Source organism: Aspergillus costaricaensis (assembly GCF_003184835.1).
Source record: "Aspergillus costaricaensis CBS 115574 unplaced genomic scaffold BO79scaffold_17, whole genome shotgun sequence".
In the NCBI taxonomy this organism is placed as follows: Eukaryota; Fungi; Ascomycota; class Eurotiomycetes; order Eurotiales; family Aspergillaceae; genus Aspergillus; species Aspergillus costaricensis.
This window is the reverse complement of record NW_020291817.1, coordinates 638802-654638: the sequence shown is the minus strand read 5'-3', so window position 1 is coordinate 654638 and position 15837 is coordinate 638802. Positions and strand designations below refer to the sequence as shown.

At 49.8% G+C, this 15837-nt stretch overlaps 8 protein-coding genes across 8 annotated transcripts; 5 read left to right on the top strand and 3 right to left on the bottom strand.

Annotated features, from left to right (window-relative positions):
- Positions 1–288: 288 nt before the first annotated feature.
- On the top strand, positions 289–1301 carry BO79DRAFT_209310 (putative cysteine dioxygenase). The gene is made up of 3 exons (XM_025682580.1): positions 289–658; positions 714–972; positions 1025–1301. Exons 1-3 carry the CDS (start codon positions 347–349, stop codon positions 1111–1113), a joined length of 660 nt encoding a protein of 219 aa, XP_025539246.1. The 5' UTR covers positions 289–346; the 3' UTR covers positions 1114–1301.
- A 466-nt stretch (positions 1302–1767) lies between these two features.
- BO79DRAFT_245714 (Zn(II)2Cys6 transcription factor) lies at positions 1768–3501 on the top strand (the record flags this gene model as incomplete). The annotated part of the gene is made up of 1 exon (XM_025685490.1): positions 1768–3501. One exon carries the CDS (start codon positions 1768–1770, stop codon positions 3499–3501), a length of 1734 nt encoding a protein of 577 aa, XP_025539245.1.
- Positions 3502–4196: 695 nt separating this feature from the next.
- yaf9 (YEATS domain-containing protein YAF9) lies at positions 4197–5562 on the bottom strand. Its single transcript, XM_025679707.1, has 3 exons — positions 5460–5562; positions 5369–5393; positions 4197–5302 (listed from the first exon to the last, which is right to left on the bottom strand). Exons 1-3 carry the CDS (start codon positions 5490–5492, stop codon positions 4596–4598), a joined length of 765 nt encoding a protein of 254 aa, XP_025539244.1. The 5' UTR covers positions 5493–5562; the 3' UTR covers positions 4197–4595.
- A 164-nt stretch (positions 5563–5726) lies between these two features.
- horA (ubiquinone biosynthesis protein COQ11) lies at positions 5727–7222 on the top strand. The gene is made up of 4 exons (XM_025688633.1): positions 5727–5873; positions 5952–6006; positions 6068–6408; positions 6477–7222. Exons 1-4 carry the CDS (start codon positions 5828–5830, stop codon positions 6896–6898), a joined length of 864 nt encoding a protein of 287 aa, XP_025539243.1. The 5' UTR covers positions 5727–5827; the 3' UTR covers positions 6899–7222.
- A 307-nt stretch (positions 7223–7529) lies between these two features.
- On the bottom strand, positions 7530–8564 carry BO79DRAFT_148817 (pre-mRNA-splicing factor SYF2; the record flags this gene model as incomplete). Its single annotated transcript, XM_025678559.1, has 3 exons — positions 7530–7577; positions 7628–8263; positions 8322–8564. The coding sequence occupies 3 exons, from the start codon at positions 8562–8564 to the stop codon at positions 7530–7532; spliced, it is 927 nt and encodes a 308-aa protein (XP_025539242.1).
- A 282-nt stretch (positions 8565–8846) lies between these two features.
- On the top strand, positions 8847–11062 carry BO79DRAFT_19311 (uncharacterized protein). The gene has a single exon (XM_025680951.1). It carries the CDS (start codon positions 8923–8925, stop codon positions 10843–10845), a length of 1923 nt encoding a protein of 640 aa, XP_025539241.1. The 5' UTR covers positions 8847–8922; the 3' UTR covers positions 10846–11062.
- Positions 11063–11348: 286 nt separating this feature from the next.
- Positions 11349–13618, top strand: BO79DRAFT_228941 (uncharacterized protein; the record flags this gene model as incomplete). The annotated part of the gene is made up of 8 exons (XM_025684004.1): positions 11349–11412; positions 11592–11623; positions 11821–11916; positions 12005–12133; positions 12217–12497; positions 12944–13046; positions 13177–13286; positions 13558–13618. 8 exons carry the CDS (start codon positions 11349–11351, stop codon positions 13616–13618), a joined length of 876 nt encoding a protein of 291 aa, XP_025539240.1.
- A 1336-nt stretch (positions 13619–14954) lies between these two features.
- Positions 14955–15451, bottom strand: BO79DRAFT_148514 (uncharacterized protein; the record flags this gene model as incomplete). The annotated part of the gene is made up of 2 exons (XM_025678545.1): positions 14955–15193; positions 15394–15451. The coding sequence occupies 2 exons, from the start codon at positions 15449–15451 to the stop codon at positions 14955–14957; spliced, it is 297 nt and encodes a 98-aa protein (XP_025539239.1).
- Between the last annotated feature and the right edge of the window lie 386 nt (positions 15452–15837).

Genomic DNA, 15837 nt, shown 5'->3' with positions numbered 1-15837 from the left:
GGACATTTGTCTGTCGCACGCGGTGTGTAGATCGGATTCCGGGGGTTGTTCAAGGGGTTACTGAATGCTTGCTCTGTGATTAATGGGAACTTTTTATTGGCTGATGGCTGTTCGGGGCGCTTTCATTGGATGATTCTCAATCGCCGATAGGTGTCTCTCCGGTCGCCGATTGAACTTGTCGGCCATCCAAAAGCTGTGTGTTGAACAAAGTACGGAGCTGGGACTTTATCTAAAGCTACCAATATCACAATTCCATTAAGGTATAAAGGAACAACGGGAAGGCCATGTTCCACTTCTAATAGGTACCAAACTTTCAACATTCCACTTAAACATCTTGATGACAATAATGGCTTCTACAATGCTTGCAACTTTCCCTGGCTCTACTGCCAGCTATACTACCTCCCACCTGAACAAGGACTCGGCTCCGTTATTGGTCGAAGAGGACAACTATACGTTTGAGCAGCTTGTACATGATCTGAGAAGCTACCTGGGTAGCTCTCGTGGCATTGATGGTGAAAATGTTGACCACAAGGTTCTGATTGCTTTCATGTCCAAGTACGCTTCCAACTCTAAAGACTGGTCACGGTTCGCACGCAACGACGTGAGCAAGAACTATACTCGCAACTTGGTGGAGGATATCAATGGCCGTGCCAACCTGGTTAGACTTGAATTTAGAAGATTGTTATGATCCCTGACGACTAACACGCCAACAGTTGGTTCTGGTCTGGAACCCTCAAAAAGGCTCGCCCATCCATGATCACGCCGATGCGCACTGCATCATGAAGATCCTTGGGGGAGAACTGAATGAAGTGATATACGACACGCCAGACCCCGAACGGGGCCATGATGCCCCTTTGACGGTCAAGCAAGAGACAACGTACAAGACCGACGAAGTTGCGTATATCTGTGACCAGATCGGACTGCATAGGGTCATGAACCCACAGAAAGGTCAAGTTGCTGTTTCTTTGCACTGTGAGTTGGCCTCGATTTTGCGGGAAGTTTTGATTATCTGACTCGTCTGCAGTGTATACGCCGCCTAACGCTGCGGACTTTGGGTACAACATCTATGATCGCGACACTGGACGGAGCAGCCATGTTTATCAGGCATCTTAATCGAGTAGAAGGGAATTTGGACAAGGACAGACGAGTGCAGGACACTCGCTATGATTCATGACTAGCGTTGATTAACCTGTATGCATTTAGACTGGGATTTGGCGGACCTGGAATTTGAGATCCCAGAGACTGTTACTGTTGGCATATTTGTATCACAGCGATCTGGATCAGTCTGAGGCGAATAAGCCGTGCATAGTAATACCCAGTTCAATATCTTTTCAGAAGGACTGCCACTCTTCGAGGCAGTTGATGCAGATTGGATAGTAAAGATATTTTTCCACACAGTGTAAAACACATGAATCGACTGATATTGCATAAAGATGGTCTCACTCAACGATAAAGTATATCATAAAGAGATAAAATAGAATTCATTGACTTTACGAGGTACTGCAGTGGCGATATTCACTTACTTCTTCATACCTATTATGCATAAAATTGATTAGTCATGTGAGCTTATGAGTCTGCATTTGCCCGAGTAGGCATGGACCGTAAAGTGTGCATCTCCATGACTGTATCTGCTTCGACGCCAGCTGGATTCTCCTGTCTCATCTCCCCCGGAACAGTCGTTTGTTTGTCTTAATAATATGCTACCACTACTTATACTCTTTGGGCATATGTCAGCATGAATGAGAGCTTCCAACCAGAGTACTGAACATGACTCGTCCGTCACCGCTGGCCTGTACGGAATGTCGCAAGCAGCATCTGAAATGCGACGCCCAAACCCCCACCTGCTCTCGCTGCTTACAGAACCGACTAAAGTGTAACTATCTTCCTTCTAGACGTGGAGGGAGACGGAAAACCCGTGAAGCACTTCGGCAGCATCACGATGCATCTTCCGCGGACCTGCTCTTGTCACCTCACCCTACCGATATGAGTGGGCGTGATGCTTCTTCGACGGTTTCTGGTCAGCAGAACCAGCGCATCAGCCCAGTCGTGGAAGGCCAAGCTCAAGACGCTGCAGATTCGGATGCTCGGCTAGTCCGCCTGTATTATGAGAACTTTCACTCAGCGCATCCAATCCTGGTTCCCGCGCCCTTGTATGAAGAACGCAAGTACCCAGCGTACTTGCATGAAGTAGTCACACTCATAGGTGGCCATTTCTTATCTACTGGCTCCCTTCCTGATATGGCCAGTCTGCAACTGAGCGCTGATGGAGAAAGGACGCCATGCAAGGTTCAGGCACTTTTGCTTTATTCGATACTTTCATGCGCTCGCGGCGAGTGCTCGCAAGCTCACACATCCTTTTCGCAATCTGTCGACATTGCGTTGGAACTTGGAATGTACCGACAAGAGTTTGCGTCCACGTCTTCTAATGCCGTGGAAGCTGAAAGTCTGCGCCGGACTTGGTGGGAGCTTTTTATCGTCGATGTCTACATGGCAGCTTTGCAGAAGAGAGTGGTCTTGCGATGCAGCGGTGTTCCTTACGACGTTGCTTTGCCTTGCGAGGAGTCCGTATATGCCAATTTCACCAATATACCATCGCCTCCCACTCTTGCTGGGTTCAATAAACGCATCTTTGCTGATGAAGAAACAAGCTACTCATCCTTCAGCTACCGCATCGAAGCGGTATGCATCCTGGCACGGGTATTAGTCCTGAATAGCCTGCCAGAAACACATAGGGATCACTTGCAAGCTGTGGAAAATGCACTTGTCAGCTGGACGAATCACCTTCCACCAAACAAAGTCGATATCGTGGATACGTACGGCAGCGTTGATGAAATACTGTTCCAGGCACACACTACTATCCACTTTGCTGCAATGCTCCTGCATCTTCCAAGAAGCAGTCTTCGGCCCGTCTGTCCAGAAACAGAATGTCCTATTTGCCCAGTGATTCCATCTCGGCTTTCGCCATCCTTCACCCGACATGTTCATGATATTAAAGCCACGGAGGCATCCAAGCAACTCTCCAATCTTCTCTCAGTCCGCCCCAGCGTGCAGAAATACAGTCCATTTGTCGTGTTCAGCTTAGTACTCTGTGGAATGGTCCAGCTTGCCACAAGTCGTATCCATTCCTCAGAATGTTCGGATCATCACTGCAACCGAATAATTTTGGTTCTAGGCTGTCTGAAGACATTGAAACAGAAGTGGCCCATCGCGAATCGAGCTCACTACTTCCTCCGGAGCGTTGCAGCGGAAACATTTACGGCCTGGATTGAGTCTCGATATCCACAAACCAGCAACGCTGTGCCTCTAGCCTCAAGAAATGGTCCCAGCTATCCACCTGAAAATAATGCTTGGCTCTCTGTTGTTAGCAGCAATGACACATCCAGGCCTGTGGAGACTGACGCACAAGGCATATTCTCGCCGGGGCTGCTATCCGCGTACATTGACCCAACCTGCAGCGAGCCGCTGCTTCTAGGTCCTATGCCTGATCTTGACTTCACATGATTTTCCTCAATGTGATGCCCAACCAGAGGCTGATTACCTGCGAACGTGCAATCTCCCGAGGACCTCTGAACCTTGCTTGAGAAGCCCTACTACCCTATTCGCTGCAGTATTATGGACCGCGCTACTACTACTCTGGGTGTCGCTGCGATGCACATTAAGCAGACTTTGCAACACTAAACGCTATCCTGCCTGGCACTGCTCACGGCTATTGCTACGGACTCGAGCTTGCCCTCGAATACGCCTTCCAAGCCTCCATTTCGCCCTCCTCGGACTTGACTACGTGAAGTGTCCCCGCAGCTACGCTCACCTCGACTAGGCCTATCGCTGTTCAACAAGAGATTTATGGTTTTCTTGTAAGCTGATGCATCGTATCATCATTTTATTATGGATCTTGCCGAGCGTGGCTCGAATGAGAAACAGGGTTGACTGTCGCTTCTAATACCTGTTATGAAACGGAAAAGCGATCTTTGCTGGATCTACCAGAAGCCGAACATCTGTTATATGAAGGATTGGTTGGTCTCAACATGCCTCTACGTTCTTAATGTTAGGGGATAGTTGCTGGGCGGGTCAAGGAAAACCAGACCATGCGGACAGCCGTGGCTCATTGGCAGTGAAAGTACATAATGAGCTTAGTAGCCGGAGGCCATGAACGTGAGCCAGCACGTGAAAATTCAAGAGCATGATAATATTCGCATCCAAAATGCATGTGTAGCCCTCAATTTTGACTATCTGCGTTAACCTGTATCATGATAGTATTGAACCCCAATTGTTCACTGTAGGCTACCAAGTCGTGCAGATGTATGTCCTGCGAGTCTGCCAGCAAGGTGATAAACCTGGAAGTAGCACTGCAGCGAAGGCTCAGCATACAAGGGTCATGAGCCCTTCGGGGTCCCCGTAGGCTAGTGATGATGCGCCTTATCCCACCCTAAGAAGGGAGTACTTCGGGGAACCCTGGTTTATCAATGCCAGCAAGGAGAACCCAATATCGCCGGACAATAACGACGCCAGCTGGGCAACCGAAGCGTATCAACACGCGAGTAGAGCACGTCTCAGAACGTGTTATCCAAACATCCACATCCCAATCTTCTCAACACTTAACGCTTCTTTGTAGTAGCCGGAACGCCCTCACTCGCACGCAACTCCGCCAACTTCTTCTCCCGCTCAATCAACCGTTCCCTTTCCTCTTTGATCATCCGTTCAACCGTCTTATTCGCCTCCCCCAAGCGATCCATCTCACTACTCTCCGTAGTCCGACTGTACGGATTCTCCGCGGACGAGTTCGCCGGAATCTCAGCCGTCCTTACCCCCTTCTGCTGCTGCTGCGACTGCTTGGTATTCTTGCCACCCTTTCCCTTCTGCGGTTGCCCTGTCGCCCCCGCGCCACCCGTCAAAAGCTCATAAAACTGCTCCACGGGCTCATTGAACACCACCTCCTCGTAGTTCTGGCTGACCACCAGCTCGCGGCGCTCTTTCTTCGCTTCCGCGTCTGGTCCGTATGGATGCAACTTCAAGCTATGCCATAGGGTTTGCGGCTTCTCGGTTGACTCCGGAACAAAGTATAGCTTGATCTGAATCTCGAATTCACCCCATCCGGTCTCGGTCACTTCGAAGGGGGCCTGTTCGATCGTTCGCACGTTCTGGGCATATGTCTCGTGGAGCTTGAATTGTACTTTCTTTAGCCAGTAGGAAATGTCTTCGTCGTTGACGCCTTTCACGAATACGCGCCACTGGTGCGTGTGGTCTGCTGGGACGTGGGGAGGTTTCTTGGCTGGGTCGAAGGGTTGGGCTTCACTGCCAAAGACTGTTATGGCTTGTTAGGATGGACTTGACTTGGGAATCGAAAAGACAATGGAAAGTAGAGGCATACCGAATGGCCGGAAGACAGAGACGCCCTGTATAGTTGTGATAGGTTAGTCGGTCGGCCTGGTTCTTGTATGATCTGGGAGGGATGGACTCACTCTGACGCGCTTGGTTCCTGTCGCTGATGGCATGCTGCAAGGCTGACAATATAATCAATTTGAGATGAGCAGGACGTATGCAGATACCGGGCGAGAAAAGAATATATCGATAGTTAAGAGGGGAGTGTGCAGTTCCAGTGTTGCTCTGGTCGCGATCCAGGCCGCGGAATCTCTGCAGTTGCACGTGACGGATGCGGGTGATACGATAAGGAATCCGGCGGAAGCTGAGCTGCGGCGGGTGGTCGTTGCTTCCTCCGGGTTCGAGCTCCGGCGATTTGGAATTCATGAAAATGTTTCGTTGACTTCAGTACCTTAATTCTCACAAAATCAAATACGCTTGATTCGAGCTTAATTGATTCTACCCAACAATGGCAGCAAAGAGGGTGGTTGTCGCCGGCGGAAACGGCTTCTTGGGTATGTGGTGCATGCAGTCTATGTACCTACCAGCCGGACGATGGAGCAATCAATGCTAACAACTTATTTCCCGTACAGGTTCGAGGATTTGCAAATCGGCTGTCGCTAGAGGATGGGAGGTTACGTCGCTCAGGTACGATCGCTATTGATCTTGATATCTTATAGAACTCATCTAAATCATACACTGGTATTAGTCGCTCCGGAGAACCGCGATGGGATACCGTCACTGGTTCTCTCAATCGTCCAAGCTGGGCCAGCTCAGTCGAATGGGCTAAGGCCGATATGCTCAAGCCGGAAACCTACAAACCCTTTTTGAATGGTGCGAACGCCGTCGTCCATAGTATGGGAATCCTCCTCGAGGCGGACTACAAAGGGGTGGTGCAAGGACGAGAACCAATCCTTAGCGGATTGCAAAAGGCATTTGCGGCGTCAAAACCAGGCAGTCAGGATCCGTTGCAAAGGCGGGAAGGAGAACCTCTTCAAGTAAAAGAGCGCAATGGGCAGTTTACATATGAGCTTATGAATCGCGATTCTGGTACGTGCGGTCGCGGGTCAATGCTGGAATGGATAGATTGCTAACATCTGGATAAACCTTCATTTCAGCGGTCGCATTGGCGCAAGAAACCCTTAACGAACATGTCCCGACTTTTCTCTACATCTCTGCTGCTTCAGGCGCGCCGGTTCTCCCCAGTCGATATATCACAACGAAGAGAGAGGCGGAATCTATCATCGCGGCGAAGTTACCGGAGCTGCGGAGTGTCTTTGTGCGAGCCCCGTTTATGTACGATGAAAGCAGGAAGTTTACACTCCCCATTGCTCTTGGTGGCTTCGTCGGTTCCCAGGTCAATGCGCTTTTGGGAAACAGACTGGACTTCCTGGGCTCTATGGTCACGAAACCCTTCCAGGTGGATACTGTGGGTGAGGCTGTAATGGAAGCCCTGGATGACGAATCTGTCCGAGGTGCCTTGGGAGTAGAGAAGATAGAAGCGCTAGCTACGAAAGCGTGGAGGAAGAGCATGCTATGAGGGAGGAGCACAAGGACAGGAAATTGATTGCCAAACTAACATGTCAGACTGGCTGCTTGGCGCCTGGAGTGAGAGTATTTCCAAGGTGAGCAAGGCGAAGACCTATCTACCGACCAGGCCCATGGAAGGCCTGTGAATTTATGACAAATTCCCGGCCGAGCGCACGTCATCATCTGATTTCGCTCTGAGATAACGGCATCAGCAAAGTGGCTTTGTGACCAGGCCATCTCGAGCTGTCCAGGGAATCTCTCTGGAAGCTGCCATAGTGTACACTACATCATGTATCATAAATGAGGCTATAACCAAACATGCCTAATTCGTGTTTCAAGGGACCACCCGTCATTAGAGCCGTCAGGTGACTTGGTATCTCGGTCAAGATGATGGTGTGACTGAGATAGGTGCGGCTCGTATGTGCTATAACTGGATGTCAACTTCGTCAAGCAGGGTGGCGGACCCTGCAAGGGGAGGTCCGTCGGCGACCTTCTTTGCATTTGTCCAGTATAGTCCGGAACGAGGTGCAGAGAAATGAAAATTGACGAAGCGCACACATCAAGTTGCTGTCATGCAGGTCTTTTTGCAAGGCGACTGTACGTTTGAACTGTCCTGCAGATTCAGATCTCCTTGGCGTAAATCAGATCATCGTACCACGCTCGAAGCTGTCGCGAATTTCCGTAGTGTACTGGAAGACATTAGCTAGGGCTTTTGACGCTTCACAAAGTAAGAACGTACTTTGTTATAGAATCTCGACAATTTCTGGTTGAACTGCTTGTTCTTTTCGTTGATGTAAGTGACGTCGCCGTCGTCGTCTCCGCGGCGGTCCCTCCGCTTCTTAAGTCGGACTTCCTCAGCTTTCCGAAGGTTATCCACGAGCTTGTCAACAGCAGCTCGGTCGGGCTTGTTCTCCGTAAAGCCAACACTGTCAGCCGTGGAGTAGAAAGAGCCGTTCTTATCGACGGCAATCATTTCACCGTCGTTGGTCTCGACGATCTCGAGATCGCCATTGGCAGCAGCTTTTTCGATCGCCGCCATCTTCTCCCTCTCGTACGTTTCGAGGTCAGGCTGTACTTCCCGCAGCTGTCTCTTGTACACTTTCTTCGCGTCTTGGGTGTAGTCCTGGAATGCGACATTGTCCCGATGACGCTGCTTCTTTTCCATGCGCTTATCCCATTTTTCGGACTCATCGACGGTCCAGTCCCATGCACGCTTACGTTCAAAATCCTCGCCAGCGGCTTCGGTGTCAGCCTTGAGAAGGTTGTGCGATGCGAAAGCATGTTTGCGAGAGAGCGAAGAAAGCAGCGACGGATCGGTTGCGAGACGCTGTGTTTCGGCAGCCGTTTCTTTCAGATTCCGCTCAGTAGCAGTTTTCTAAAATGATGTCAGTACGAACATAGCGTACAGTGGCCCTTCGCTACCATGAACTTACTGCGCGAGCTTGGAGAGCCTTGAATCTTTCTTGTCTTTGGCGGGCTCTTGAGGCAGCATCATCGTCTATTTTGTCCGTACTAGCGTCATTTACGCTAGCCTCTCCTCCTGATTCTCCCTGTGTCTTCTCTTTTGAAGGTGATGTAGGTTCCTTGCGATCATCGCCGGCTTGGTCATTCTCTGCGGATTGCTTGGGCATTTCCTTGGCGCCAGAAGGGCTGGCCGCAGACTGCTCGGCGGGCATGCTGCAAATGGAAAGGAATGTGTAAGGCTCCAAGGAATCCCTTCTGAGGTAAATTCGTTAAAAAAAAAAAAGTCGGGTGTTAGAAACCTCGAGTATAGTGTTGAGGTGAGAAGCAAACGATGGTCGGTTTCTGACTGAAGGACTGAAGCCTCGATTCCGGATCGGAGTTGCAGTTACGCCATGGTCCACCGCCATGCTGACCGCCTTGCCCCTGGTGGATTGCCGGGTGTTATTATGCTTTATCGACCCGCTGCCATCTCCACTTTCCCAACCCCGGATTATCACTGGTATGCCATTGAATACCGCCTCCACTGTGTCATTTGTCTGTGTCCTTGATGTCTAGAAGTAGTCGAAATCTATGTCACTATACTCTCATTTGTGTGTGCTATCACGGCGGCGGGCATTGAGGTCGTTCTATATATCACCATCGCTGTGCCGCCATGTCTCCATCGACGTCAACTCGAGAGCTTCATATACCGAGCCCACTCCGTCCCACCTGGTCAGGTTCGCTCTGACAGGTACCACGAAACCTTCCCACAATGACGTCTCCAATCCGGAGCTTGACAAACACCTCTCGGACATATTTCTCGGTGATTGGCCTTTGGTATCTCTACCACCACCTTTTTGGAGTTCTTCTGGTCGACAGCCACAAAACCCCGATGAAATCGCGTTGTTCAAAGCCCTGAAACATGACGTCCGAAACCTGCGTCACTTGCAGGTACTCATTGAAAGAACTATCAATGAAGTAGAAGGCAGTCTACTTTTACAGACACAATCCTGCGCCCTTTTAGCGCAAGCGTTGAATCGTTGCCAGCGAAAGAATTCCTACGGCGAGATTCTCTCGGCGCTCAATGCTATCATCACAAGACTGGAGAGGCTGGGACTACCGCGTACGAGTAATCTATACTTTCTGGGGATGTACTATGCTGCACTTTCATTGTCTGCGCCGGCTCTTGAAAGGTTTTTGGACGGGTACCTTTCCGTTGGCCTGTGGCCCATGGACAGCCTCGCAAGTAAGTCTCTAGTGAATGCGCTCCTCAATGCCCTTCACTATCAGAGGTTCCGTGAGGTTACTATTAATACGAACGCGATACTGGAGTTGATCGAGGGAGGTAAACAACAAAGGAAGAAAACCCTTCACGATCTGTTGTCCTGGGGCGATTCTGCCGGCCCAGCCATGCATCGGGGGCATTACCTTTGCTTACTCGCGAAACTGCGGAGCAAAGACCTTCTGTCTGAAGTATGGAGGCAAGCGATGTGGAGACTTTCGCCAAGCGCTTCCCCTGAAATGTACCAATGCATGTACTCTTGTATATTGACTCTGACGGAAAGTGGTGATGTTGTCCAAGCTATGGATTACTTGCAGGAAGTGTCGAAACACTCCCAGGGAATGCTTCCTGGTATTTCCGAGTTCAAAGATGTCAACACACTGCTTGAGTCAGAAGTTATTGGTCCCCTATTGCCTCGGATGGCAGGTGAGAAAGAGTACTTGAAGCTTCTTGAGACCCAACTAATACAGATCGAGCACAAGCTGGGTCTTAGTTGGGATTCTGATGGCCCCTTTCACACGAATATAAGTGATCCGCACTCGATAATATCTGATATACCTCTCTTCAATATCGATGGTGACAGCACAGGCTATGAGAGCGTTGCACGATTAATTACCGAAATCAACGCCTCCGGATGCTCCAGGTCAGCAACAGATCTCGGGAAGATTGCAGAACTGCTCGAAGAACACGAGGGAGACATTATCCCTGTATCTTTGCCATCAACTGAAGGCCAGAATGAGGAGTATGCCTGGTTTCCCCAGTATTCTCCAGTTCAGTGTTTGGGGGCCTCTCCGTCTGCTGGAAAAGAGGGCACTGAGTCTTGGACACCTTCAACGCTAGGTTTAGTCCGTGTCAGCTGCGATAGGAGTGGATCCCCTCTCGAACGTTCCATTCATGTGATGCAGCTTGGTCGTTTGGCAAGGAGAGCCAGATGTTCACATGATCAGGATCCAAGCTATGATAATCCTTGGGAAGAGACCGAGCATATGATTGCGTGGGATCGTGTCTATGGCCAGCTCATCGCTGTATACGTTGGACCAAGCGACGGGCCTATTGAGAGTCGCATAGAGTCACGAGCTGCACGAGCGCGATCTGGTATTGAGGCGATCACCACAGTCTCTCTTCATGGTGAAACGGCGGCAACTTCTCAGGGTGATCTGATATCTTTTATTGGAAATGCGTCTATGCATTATTACATCGAGGAAGATCCAAGTCCGGACCTCATGCTATGATTGCTTCTCTTTTTGGTCACTGGTGTACATAAGCATTGAGCTCGAAGTACTTGCTCAGCACAGATAGCCTCTTTCTGATACGATGCTTTTCCGGCAATTACCATCGAAGACTTTCATGGAAGAAGCTCATATTAGCTCTGTCGGATATTGCATCTTGCAAAGTGTGTCCGCATTAGGGCCTTATTTCCCCCTACGCTCGGAAGCTAATGCTATATTTTGCTATGGGAAGTAGCTATCAAACTTGCATGCTAATAGCATCTATTGCATAGTCTATGTATGCAGCTTGGCAGGCATGTTCAGCATAGCCACAGCGATTCGTGATACACTCTCTTCCTAATATAGCAAAAGGTTATGCTCAACCAGCTAAAAATCTGGGGAAGCCAGCATCATCCTTAGCAGTCCTCATCTCGCATGACCACAATCTCTCAACCTCAGTGGCAGAGACTATGCAATGCAACTAGCATCTGCTAAGTTTACATACTGTTCCAACGGAGAGCCCGAACATGATGCACTTTCCAGCAAAGAACCATGCTGTCGGCCAAGTCCGAGAGCACGGCTTCATGTTAAGTAAGCCACGTCAATCCTTTTCAAGTGGACAATGGGCGAGACATGGTCCCATGGTTTGATCGTGTGCTCTACCGCCTGCTCAATGTCAGATAACATTATCTGGCAGGTGAGCTGAAGCCCCTTGCAACTTCCTGTCTCATATTACGTCAGTTTTCCGTGTCACCATAATGACGGTTTAGGTGAGCAAACCCTCAAGACACGAAGCAGGCTGGTAGAATACGATTGCTGATATGCTTCTCGCACAACATAAGTTTACTCTTCACCGTTTGGGTAGCCTGCAGCACAATCTGGTCACTGATTCCAAAGAGTCTCTGGTAGGATTGCTACCATCTCTAGTGCCCTATCAATGCAACAGGATTTCTAGCGGTCTCTGGCTGTCACGTCTACATCCCACATAACATGCTTAAGGTTGTAAGTGTATTGGTAGCGGTTGACTCACCTTTTGTGGTTAGGTTTGGGTATTATGCTGAGACCATCAATTATATGAAGACATCTTCCGTGTATGTACGGATTGCCAATTTGATTCAAAGCGTACGTACAATACAAACGCCTCCTAGACAAGGATTATCCTTTCTGTTCGGAGTAGTTTCAGGTGTGCAAGTTGCTGTGGCCCGCGCTAAGAGCACACGCAGGGTACCGCAAGACAAAACGAAGAGACAGCCAGGATATCCTATGTTCAGGTGCAAGGTCAGTGCGGACGACTGAAAGCCAAGGCAAGCTTGTCAGCTTTGAGAGTCAGGGTATCCTGGCTCCCTTGCTCGCAGTAGCCCTTTGTCGACGCAGATTATTAGACTAAATAGGAAGGTCAATAATCCATCGACCCGTAAGATTTCGAAGATCTTCTTTTCTTGCAGGGTTGCGCCATTAGTTCGCGATCGAGGCTTCCACGTCGCCCTAGCAGGGGAGCTGATGCGTCCAGGATTCGGTGTGCTCTTTTGCTTTTTCTCCAAGAAACGGCCCCAACGAAGACATAGAGCATCGATCCATATTCTTGATCTTCCAGATTGTATGCTGTGGTCCATAACAAGGGCATTCTTGCATGAGCTGTCCAGGGAGATTTTCAGAACCCAAAGTGTCGCTGGCGTGTAGAGCCCAAAGGCTGTCTCGACGCGAGGCGGGCGGCCCGTACTTCGGCCAGAACCTTGGGCACTCAAATCATCCGGTGAGACCGGAGGGCAAATACTTGTTAGTTAGGTTAGGTAGTATGTCTATAGGTAAGGTTTGTCTATAATTTAGTGGCCGCATTCCCACACTCTATTGGTATCAACTTGCCTGGTGTTATTTCCTCTTCATGTATCATGATTTGTCATATCCGTAGATAAAAGTACCATTCCATATAAAACGGCTTTTAGTAGGATTGGCGGGTGGCTAATTAAGATGCGTGGGAATGGTGAAGGGAAGCTTGAGCTGGCTGGAGGAGAATATTGCGGTTGGGTTGCCGGGAGCAGTTGCTGCTATACGGCGGCGGAAGGCGAACGTTGGGCCAAGTCACTTGATCCCCCCTTCCTTTTCGTAATGCGGCAATCGACAGGTCGACGAGATCGCAGCAACTCCTCCGCTCTCTTGCAAACTGGAGATCTCCGATTCCCACGGACTTTTCCCAGGGCCCAATCGGAGAAACGCCTTCTTTCCCCGTAAGTCACTCACTCATTTCCAGCCTTCCTTTGAAATGAACCGCATGCGTGCAGACTGCTGGTCGAATAATACCTTCGGTTCCTGACAAATCTTTTTCGTTTGGTTGCCTCTGGCGATAGTTTACTCAAGGAGTATCTCCGTGGCTCGCTTCTTACACGGGTTCTCCGTCCTAGTTGCCTTCTACAGGCAAATGGAGTGTGGCTGGCAACGCGCAGCGTTAATTGGCATCCGACCTCAGCGTCCGGTCCATGTCTCCATTTGTTCCAACTAAGAGAATATCCATATCGGCGATGAAAAGGAAAAAAAAAGCAAAGTGGAGGAAATTCTCCCCCGGAGGAAACTCTTGGGAATAAGCAAGAAGCTCACGATTATGCACTACCTGTGGACGGTCATGACGCACGAACAGGATCATCGCCGTAGCACCCAATCTACACACTAGCCACTGCACTGCAATTGCAGCTTCCGGGATTCCAAAAGGCCAGACCCATGACTGCCTGGGTAGGAACACAGAGAGGTGTGGACACTGGATACCCTTAGTGTGCATGAGGCACACCCGGATTCCGGGAAATAGAATGCTGCATAGGCGTGTCGGTACTCGGTAATAGTTCCATCTGTCTGACGGTGGTTGTTGACTCATCAGCATCCAGCCAACTCTGGCCATTGATCAAGTCATCCAACAGTCAAGGATGTGACACATCATTCATGGTTGTCGGCAAGGCAACCACACATACAGTAGCCCGTCCACCCAAGAGGGAATGGTGAACAGTTGTTACAGGGCTAATGCACGAAAAGTACTTCTGTCGCCGACTAGGATTTCTTCCCCGCAGCACCAGAGGGGGTTACGATAACACAAATCAGCTGAGATGAAACATCCAGCGTGATATGTGGCGGTGACCACCGATCGATCTTCCATTTCCATTGCAAGGATAGGCATCATACCTTGTACCTTAGCCACAATGTGTGAATGAGTATGTCCCAGGATCTCACTACAGGAAATCCGGAGCGCACCCAACGGGGTTCTCGGGCTTCACTGAGATCAGAATTGGAAGTGGTTTTTGAGGTCCCCACCAGAAGTAAGCCAGCTCACCTCCCTTCTTCTTTCCTCCTGTGTAGTTCCGTTATTGCAAATTATCTGACCAATTGGCCCGCTTGTTTTATCATTTGTGGTCCGGTGTCCTTCTGGACCAGTAATGATCAGCGAATTCGATGGTTGTTGCGGAGAAAAGCTCACTATAAAATAGTCTTAGATTCGAAACGGCCCGTGCAAAAGACCCCGGTATCCACGACCAGCAATGACAAATCGGCAATACTCGCGGGCCTGGGAGAACGGGGGCTGGACACGCCCACCACCATACTCCATATTCGTCCTTGTTTGCTCTGTTAAAGGTGCTCCTGGCTTAGGCATGCAACAAGCTCAGTATGCAGGGCCCTGGTTTCATGCTAAAGACGTGGGCGCAAAAGTAACCTGAACATTGTCGGATGGAGTTCGCAGTCCCGACACTAAGCAGCTGAACAGCCGTATTCGCCTAGCGTACGGAAAGATCCCCGACGGCCGTGTCCGGCTTTTGCGGTCAATGGCCCTTGGACCAAGCTCAATAATTGTCCCGGGGGTTCATGGGCGACATCTATCACCACACCCTTCCAGGAATAGTGCTCTGTATATGGTCGATAGTTGAAAAACAACGGTGAGCGTCCAGATCTGGACTCCACTATACAGTCTTCTAGCCGTTTCTCTACGAATCTTGCAGCACCATCTTCCTTTTTCCTACTTCCTTTCCGAGCTGCAGGACAGGTCTGTGCCGGGAACGCCGAGGCTCGCAAATCATCAGTATAGACCATTTATTCCTTGCACCGATCAGCTGCTGGAGGCCCATCTAGTTGCATTGCGTGGACGGGCTGCAGAGTATCTAACGATGATAGCGACCACGGATAGCGATCCCAGCAATCTGAACTGCACGGCTTACGGCGTACATGGAATTATATTCTTGCCAATCAACTGGTCGATTATACTCGATCTGCGCTTTTATTCCCTGTTCTTTCCTGGCTTGTCGCTGCTCACTCGTTGGAACCTGGCTCACGGAGTCGAACATCTCACCCGATGGTGCCTGCTGGGCTTCCAGATCATCGCGCATTAAAAAATTAAATCCTTCGGCAGCAGATCGCCCTAGTTCCCCGGGAAGTGGGTAATAGTTGGGCGCCTTGGTAAACACAGTTCACGCCTTTTACTAGGCACTTAGCAAGCGATTCGTTGCATATACGGGATCCTATTCCGTTATTGGCCATCGCAAGGAAGATAGTCCCTCCTTAAGATACTGCTTACCACTTCGACGAATACGAGATGCCCACGGCATACCAGGGTCAGTCTTTTATTGCTTTGGCCAATGATTTTTCGCAGGGCCGTCATACTGCGTCGTCTGCAGAACCCAAAGGGACCCATAACAGAAGTGGCTCGTCTACTGGAACCTTACTAGTAATTGCGATGGTCGCGCAAAGTTCCGGACAGTGTACAGACCAACACACTGGGCACTAGCAAAACCTACGCTTCTTTTGTTAAATACGGGGAAATTGGGATATCGGAGAAACTCATGCTGGAGTAAAGATTTCTAAGATTCGGGGATATACACGGCCGGATCCTGTCAGGGACGCAGTGTTGCTGCATGTCTGAATTTTTCACAATGCCACACACGTACGCAGTGGGCACGCACAGGCTCTCACAAAAGCATCGACCAACCCGTTTCCCCAGATCCATTTCTTTTCTTGCACGGCCACAGGCAACTATAGAGTGCCAAT